Genomic DNA, 8623 nt, shown 5'->3' with positions numbered 1-8623 from the left:
TTCGCCACTACCCGACCCCGACTTTGGTCCAGAGGCAACCTCGAGAAGTCTTGCAGTAATCCAATACTGTGAACAGCTTTGACGGGCTGTTTTGATGGATGGCCGGGGGTGGGGGAGAGAGATTTAGTGGCAAACCTATTTGCAGCCGTTTATCGAGGTACTCCACACTTTCTTTAAACAACATCGACTGTCTCTCCCCCCACCCGCAAAAAAGGCTGCTGGGAGGGAGAGGAAAGGAACCACCACGAGTGTTTTGTTGCTGTTGCTTGAGTGCAATAGCCCTCTTTCCACACAGCTCTCTTCCCATTTTGCCCTTGCATTTGTCCTTAAAGTAGGCTAGGCTAAGAGTGAGTGGTGCAAGGTCACCCAGGGAGCTGGGTGATGTGAATACCCCGGTCTCACAGTTCTTCCTGGAACAGGCAAACCACTCCTCCAGCCTGTCTCACAGTTCTGGCACTGAAAACCAAATTCGTGGCCTGAGATGTGCTCAGAATTAAGGAACAAAGCATGTCCAAAGTTACATAATTATTTTGGCTCACCTTAGCATTCTTGAAAAAGCAAGCAGCTCACAAAAGCTTATACCCTTGTAAATTTGTTACGTCATTTAAAATGCCACAACTCACTCATCCCCCCCCCCAAAAAAACACACTCTCTAGTCCAAAAAAGAATCTCAGCATCAAAACTTACCATATTGAAGCTGTAAGGAATTTTATTTTTCTCATGCGCTCACATTTCCTTTCATCATTAACCACTTGGAGGCGAGCTGAAAGATCATGGGCTTCATAGCTTCCCCCCACTCCACCCCAGCTAGATACACCTGTGTAAGTCTGAAACAGGTCTTCAGAGTTCTCAGATCTAGATATCTGTGCTGCATTAAAATCTCCCCCAACTGCCTTCATTTGCTTGCATTTACATAATGTACTATATTCTATAGCCCAATCGAATTGTGGAATTTGTTTATATCCAAGCTTGCCTACATAAATTACGTTGCTCAAAAGTTCAGGGAATGAAATTAGGCAGCACTTAGAAATTACTTACCCGTTTTCTAAATTCAGGGGCTAGAGGTGCTGTGGAAACAGCATGCATGACAAAAAATGTGTAGTTTGAAAACACATCAGTGTAAGTAGATAGGTATTGCTGCGACGGGAAGGTAAATGGCGTTTCCGTGCGCTCTGGCACTCATCATGGTGTCCCATTATGCCCGAGGTGGTTTAGTCATGCTGGCCACATGACCCAGAAAGCTGTCTGCAGACAAACGTCAGCTCCCTTGGCCTGAAAAGCGAGAGGAGCACTGCGGCCCATAAGCACCTTTGACTGGACTTAACCGTCCAGGGGTCCTTTACCTTTTATTTCATACATATGCATGAGGATGCTAGACATCTGTTTTGATCAAAGACAACCCCCTGAGAATTACACTGACCCAGGAAAACACATCTGAGGGTCAGGTGTGTTTGAGAGCTGAGAGAGAAAAACCCTTTTCTGGGATTTGGGCTCTTGACCCTCCATGCAGGGCTATCTGTTATTCTTCAGGCTTCATGTACTGGCTATTTTTTCCAGGTCTAAAAAGTCCCGCCCGCCCCCCATTCCAAATTCTGCATTGAAGGAAGGAGGGGCCAAGAAAACCTTTAACAGACAGTAAAGCTGCCCTCTGCTGCAATCTACCTGCAACTGCAGCCTTTAATTTACACACTGTTCAGAAAATGTGGGGATTATAGTAGAGGATTAGAGACTTCAACTCGGGGGTGGGAAACCTCTGGCCCTCCTGAAATTGTTAAGACAGTCCAGCCAGCATGGGCAACGGTCAGGGAAAATAGCTGCAGTTCAACAGCAGTGAACCTAAATTTCCCCAGACCTGCCTTAACCCCAAACCCAATCTTTATATTACACTTTGCCACCTTGTCTGCCAAGATTTAACACCAATTTGGATAAACGAGATTGAGTTGTGCCCAATGAGCGTGTAGCAAAATAGCAAAAGCAATTCAATGCAAACAAAGCGTGATGTGATGCACACCAGGTGTGTGTGTGTATGTGTGTGTGTCTCAATTTCACATACACTCATGGGTCTGGACAATTTAATAATTTTTTAAAAATGAATGAAGATGTTGACTCATTATGCTGCAGCGGTGAAAAGGGTGGATTCCATACCAGTTATCATTTGGAAATTAAATGAAAATAAAACTGCTTATATCATGACATTATACAAATCTGTCGTGAAACTGCTTGGAATACTGTGTACAGGGCACCTTACATCAGAAAGTATACCGTAGAGCTGGAAAAGTTTAAGAAAGGGGTAACCAAAATGCTTTAGGGGCTATGGCAACTCCCCTATGAGGAAAGATCACATTGAGGCTTTTTAGTTTAGAGAAAAATGAGCAGGAGACGTAATAGAAGCATGTAACATTATGCATGGTGTAGAGAAAGTGGATAGAAAGGAGTATTTCTACCTCTCTCATGATACTAGAAGTTGGGGATATCCAATGAAACTGAACGCTGGAAGATTCAGGAAAGAATGTCACACATCACAGAGTTCAACTATGGACATCACTCCCACAAAATGTAGTGTGGCCACCAACCTGGATGGCTTTAAAAGAGGTTTAGAGAAATTCATGGAGGATCAGGGTATCAACAGCTACTTGTCACGATCGCTGTGTACTACTACCTCCAGTCTCAGGGGCGGCATGTCTTTGAACACCAACTGCTGGAGCAACATGAGTGGGGAAAGTACTTATGTTCAGCGGCAGACTTCCAGAAGGCATCTGTTTGGCCACTGTGGGAGCAGGATGCTGGGTGATGCTGGGCCTTCACTCTGATCCAGCAGGACTCTTCAGGTTACAAACACTTCGAGTTACTAAACCCAGTAGTAGTACCTCAGGTTGAGAATTTTGCCCCAGGGCGAGAACGGAAATCGCGCGCCAGTGGTGCAGCGGCAGCAGAAGGCACCATTAGCGAAAGCACGCCTCAGGTTAAGAACGGTTTCGGGTTGAGAATGGACCTCCGGAACGAATTAAGTTCATAACCCGAGGTACCACTGTACTAATGTTCTGTGGACACCTTTACATTTGTTCCCCCCCAAATAAACACACATTGTTCAATGGCATGTTGAAAAGACGTGCTCGTCATTCTTAATAAACAACTAGCGTAAGAATACATTAAGAGAAACAGGGTGGTATCTTTATATGATACACAAGTGTATGTTACAAGAATTCCATCAGGCACAGGAGCCTCAAGGTTTTAAGGCCTCAACATCAGGCCAAGAAAGAAAGAAAGAAAGAAAAAGAAAGAGAGAGAGAGGTTGAGAGAGAGAGAGAGAGAGAGAGGTTGAGAGAGAGAGAGAGAAGTGTAGTAGTTTGTACTTAACATCTAAAAATGTCACTTTTAAGTTCTTAATAGAAATTGTTTTTCTTTTTCCTTATAAATCATAATTGCAGGTCACTCTCCTCTCCCCTCCAGAACATGTCAGTTTCTGAGCACAAGGAAACTGCAAACTGCCTCTCTTGGCCGATATCCACCATTTCCCGCTCTTTCCAAGTGCATGAGCTCCAAAGCAATGGCCCAGCTAGGCCAAGTCCCTCAATTAGATTTGTTTCATTTTCTTCACATCATAAAAAATCCCAAAGTCAATCTACGGCACCTCACAGCTCCCAGAGAAAGAACGCAGACCCCAATGCGTCCAGAAGGCTGATGCAGTTGGGTCAGATACACAATGGGGAGGGTCTCCTTTAAACAGAAGAAGCCTAAAAGGGCTTCATAACTACACCAATTAAAAAAAAAAAACCGGAAAAAAACCTTAGGCATCTCCTTAGTGTAAAAGGCTGTACAATTGATCCTGGCCTTATGGCCTGGCCTTCCCTCCCACCCTGTCCTACCCTCACCCTTTTTCTGAGTTGGGAGGGATGCCTTAGTGCATGGTGCTGGCATTCGCCACAGCAATAGCTGCCTGAATCTCTCGTATCACCAGAATCCGGGTGAGCATCTGCTCCATCTGCTCTCGACTGATTGGCTGGATGGAATACCAGATAGGGCTGTTGGGAGCCACCACTGGTTCAGGAGTCAAATAGAATGTATCGTTCCGGCCTTTCACGCTCTGGGGGCTGAGAAGACAGAGAATATTGTTAAGCAATTACTTTGACAGCATACACTTGAAACAGCTATGAACACTATCTTACAAACATCTACGTTTTTTCTGAACCGCCAAAGGTTCCACATGCAACACAGTACAAAAAGTGACGTCCTGATCATTTCAACCTCCATTTTACAACAGTTTAAGCTGGCTGTGGCATTGAAGACTAACCCCTCCCCCCGGCACTACATCTGCAACCCTAGCCTTTGGCAATACATTTCAAGGTATTCGAAAAAGGGTGAATTGTGAGTGCACAGGAATTCAGGTTGTATCTGAAATGCCCAATTTGTACAGTGCATTCTTCACATTCTACACCACAGACTTCTCACACTAACTTGGGGATTTCACTGGGCTTTGGAAATGAAGAGCAAGTCCAAAAATGTTTTTAAAGACTAGAAACTGCCAGTCACTAATCAACATGTTGGGTACCTTTTTCCACAGTGCCACACCAATATACCTCCATCTATTTTATAGACCTCTGCCAGGGACATCAAGTTCCAGTTTACTCAATACAAAGTGTTTGCCCACTTCAAACACACTATGTTATATACCCAAACTCTTTCCAGTAAAACACAGTGTCAAGAGTTATGCAATGCCCAGCATTTAAAATATAATAAAATAAGCTACACTACAAGCCTCTCAATATGCATGCCATTAAGTTTGCATTTTTGACAATTCAAGTAGGAAGCATAAGGTAGTCTTCTTTATACAAGGTCATCACTCCAATAAATTAATAGGTAAGTTTGATTAAAACAGTAGAAAGTACACACAAACCCTGAACATCCAGATAGCTATCCTTCTGTGGCTCTGGATGTCAGGAACACTTACCATTTGAAGAGGTAGAAGTCATAGAGCTTTATAGGACACCTCAAGGGATTCTCTGGGTTCTCTGTCTGCTCTGCATACATGTCATCAGTAACTGCAAGTCAATCCCAACAATACAGAACATCAGAAACCTTGAAGTTGATGTGAGTAAAACCTAAGTAATCCCACAATTTGAAAAGATGGGACACAGCAACACAATGGCTTTCTTGCTGCAGATGGACAACTATTATGTTACCATTAAACAAAGAACACATCCACTGCTACCTGTGCTTTTTTGTAGTTCTGTTTACATCCAAACATAAATATCTCAGTGTGTTGTCTAGTTTTTAGCAAGGAGGTAGGAGTCCTACTTATCAAAAAGCATTCCAGGAACAGTTTGGTGGTCAAAGTTTCATCTTCTTTGCAGTAGGATCCATGGCAGTATCATTCATGTAAAGGTTTTCCAGCTGGACTAAAAAGGTCCCGGTCTTCAGTTTAAACCTATCTTTAGCTGTTTTATGTACTGTTTTAAAACTATTTATAGCTGTTTTATGGTATGTTTCTAAACTGCCTTGAGACAAGTGTAAAAGGTAATAAATAAATAAGACGGAAAAGCAACTGGGGCTCCATAGAGAATCTCTGAATAGATATAAATGCACAGTAACAGAACTGTGCCCCCAAGAGCAGTCCAACATAAGCTCAGGGGCATATAAAGCAAGGAAGCAAGTACCACTACAGTGTCATCTCAGAAGTTTGGCATACCTAAAGCTTTTAGATGCTGTTTTGATACATTTGGGACGCGGGTGGCACTGTGGTCTAAACCACTGAGCCTCTTGGGCTTGCCAATCGGAAGGTCGGCGGTTCAAATCCCTGCAACAGGGTGAGCTCCCGTTGCTCGGTCCCAGCTCCTGCCAACCTAGCAGTTCGAAAGCACGTCAAAGTGCAAGTAGATAAATAGGTACCGCTCTGGCAGAAAGGTAAACGGCGTTTCCGTACGTTGCTCTAGTTCGCCAGAAGCGGCGTAGTCATGCTGGCCACATGACCCAGAAAAACTGTCTGCAGACAAATGTCGGCTCCCTCAGCCAGTAAAGCGAGATGAGCACCGCAACCCCAGAATCGTTCGCGACTGGACTTAACCTTTTTTTTTTTTTGATACATTTAATTAATATTCCATTTTCCAACCACAAACAACTAGCTTTGATATAACCCAATTAATAACAGTAAGCTACACACATGCACTCATTTCAGTAAATGCCAGGGTAAGGCAGCAAAGGACCTTCAATAAAATGTATGAATGCAAAGAAATATTTTTGTTTGCAGAAAGTAAGAGAAAAGCATCATTACCAAAAGAAAAAAATCCCCACTGTGTGCTACAGTTGATCTTCAGGGATGATGGCATCTGCAACAGGACTTGCATCTGCAGATCAAATACCTGTGATATCTCATAATAAAGTTCCATGATATAGTAAGTCCCAGTCCCAGAAGGTGGCTTTGTAATCAATCACCATCAGCACCAGAAATTGTCTAGCCATACTCACCACCCAGGCTTACCGGGCTGCAAATTTAATTATGAATCCAATTTTTTTGTCTTCCTTTAATCCTGTGGTTCTCTCTCCCTCTCTCTCTCTCTCTCGAGAGAGCTGCAAAACAAATATGATCAGCTACTTAAAGCACAGCTTTTTTCCCCCATGTTAAGTTCTACCTTTCTGGCCTGCCTGGTGTATGCCAAGTGCCTTCAGGTACCGGATGCTCGTACTCTTATCCTTGGGATTGGAAGGGTTCTTCTTGGTCTGCCTCAAAACCTTTGAAAAGGCCAACTTCATATGCTGGTCTACTGTTTTCAACAGGAAGTATCTAAACATCAAGTGGAAAAGGTGGAGAGCACAGATCAGTTAAAGATGCACAATAAATCTTTACCTTTCCAACACTGGCAGAAAAACCTTTTCTCCTATCAGGAACAAAACAAGGCTCTTAATAGCCAACATTTGGTGATGGCGTGTAAGGTTTTTAAAACATGCATTTATTTCAACAGACATATACAGTTCAATAGACAGCTCATCTGGCATGTTTTATAAGCAATAGTTAGCTTCATATGAGTGAGGTGAACTGAGAAGGTGGTCATACAAATCCATGAAGGATACAGCTAACAATGGCTATTAGTCTCAATAGCTAAATAGGATCTCTGTATTTTGGGACGATATAACCCAAATAACAGGAAGCGGCCGCAGGACACAGCACCAACATCATACTTCTGTGAACTCCCAGAAACACTGGGCTGGTCACTCTAGAAACAGAATGTTAGACTGATTGCTGTCATGCATTCAAAGATTGATTATACTTACACACATACCCACATGTACGCGTGTGCGTGTGCGAGAGAGTGATAGAGAAACTTAGAACAACCACGTAAAGAAGTCAGAACTATGACCATATTGCACACTGGGGAAGACTGAATTTTCTGATGGCCGCCTAGTAAGTTCACTGAAGAAGGAAGACTGGAGACCTGCTGGTTCACTGGTTCATCTAGTAGTTAACTATGCCAAACTAGCTCTGATAGCTCATACCAAAATGCGTCTAAGTAATTCTTCATTGGTAGTTTGTGCTCAAATGTGCACATTAATTCACAGTTCACTAAAGAATAGGCTTCCACGAAGAAGGCATCTTTATTAGTACTTACTTTGTGTTAAAAAACATGAGCGTCGTCAGCAAGGTGGCAGGAGAGTGTGCTCCAAGCTGCTTACACTCCCACAGCATCTCTTCTGTCACATGGTTAGGAAGAACATAGCCTGTGAAGATCAGAAGATAATTTCAACAGATGTATGGAAACCAAGGAGCATCTCCAATCAATTATCCCAAAGTTCCTATTAAGAGAGAAAACTAATTTACAAAGGTTTGACTAGCGACAGCAGCTCCTACATATAGCATACATTTCAGTTTACAATGACATCAAGTCTAACTAGCTGGTTTGAGATTTCTAACAAATAGTTTGTAAGTACAGCTTATTTGGATACAACTCAGAATAGTCCCAATGACACTGATGGACCTAAGTTAACCATGTTAATTACTTTTAGTGTGTCCGAATAGAATGTTTGACCTTATGGAGCTCTGTATTGTTATACACTAAAAATACTTCATGCTATCTTGTTGCAACTACTATGCAAGCATACCATTCCACAAAGAAAAAGACAGAGACATTGGCTTGCCTAACTTATGATGCCCTAAACATTCTAGAACCAGTTCTCACAGGGAATGCCATCTCCTCAAAAAATCAACAACTTCAAATTCCATCTCACCAGAACAGGCTTTACGAGCAGAAGACCTTTCTCAATTAGCACCCCAAAGCTTTGGGACACTTCCAAGGGTTATTCATTTGTGCTCCTGCTCTCTCGTGACATTCTGGAAACAGATAAGGACTATTCTGTTCTGCTTCTGAATGTTAGCCTTACCATACATTTTCATTGTTTCAAGCTCTGTTATAAAATTCCAGCATATGGCACCAGATCAGTAGAGAGTTTGGGCAGATGTAAGAAGAGAACCAGATAGCTGGGATGAGCCCGGCAAAAACTACAGCGAAGGTTGCACCATGTGTGCCCAGATGTGGTTCCATCCATATTGAATAATGCAAGCTTGCCTTTTGTACTATAGATAATATATTGGAAAGTGACAATATGGGTCCAGCTATACAGCGATACCCGTACT

General features: G+C 42.8%; 1 protein-coding gene across 6 annotated transcripts in view; it reads right to left on the bottom strand.

Annotated features, from left to right (window-relative positions):
• Positions 1 to 3097: 3097 nt before the first annotated feature.
• Positions 3098 to 8623, bottom strand: part of QRICH1 (glutamine rich 1) — a 28122-nt gene continuing 22596 nt past the window's right edge. For all 6 annotated transcript variants that reach the window (XM_083600860.1, XM_083600864.1, XM_083600861.1 and 3 more), the window contains 4 exons: positions 7602 to 7710; positions 6627 to 6778; positions 4949 to 5039; positions 3098 to 4091 (listed from right to left, as the gene is read on the bottom strand). In XM_083600860.1, the coding sequence (XP_083456986.1) occupies positions 3899 to 4091; positions 4949 to 5039; positions 6627 to 6778; positions 7602 to 7710 (545 nt within the window). In that variant the 3' untranslated portion in view covers positions 3098 to 3898. The remainder of the gene's footprint in view (positions 4092 to 4948; positions 5040 to 6626; positions 6779 to 7601; positions 7711 to 8623) is intronic.

Source organism: Podarcis filfolensis (assembly GCF_964270895.1).
Source record: "Podarcis filfolensis genome assembly, chromosome: 2".
Lineage (NCBI taxonomy): Eukaryota > Metazoa > Chordata > Lepidosauria > Squamata > Lacertidae > Podarcis > Podarcis filfolensis.
Note: the sequence above shows the minus strand (reverse complement) of the source record. Positions and strands in the feature narration are given on the sequence as shown.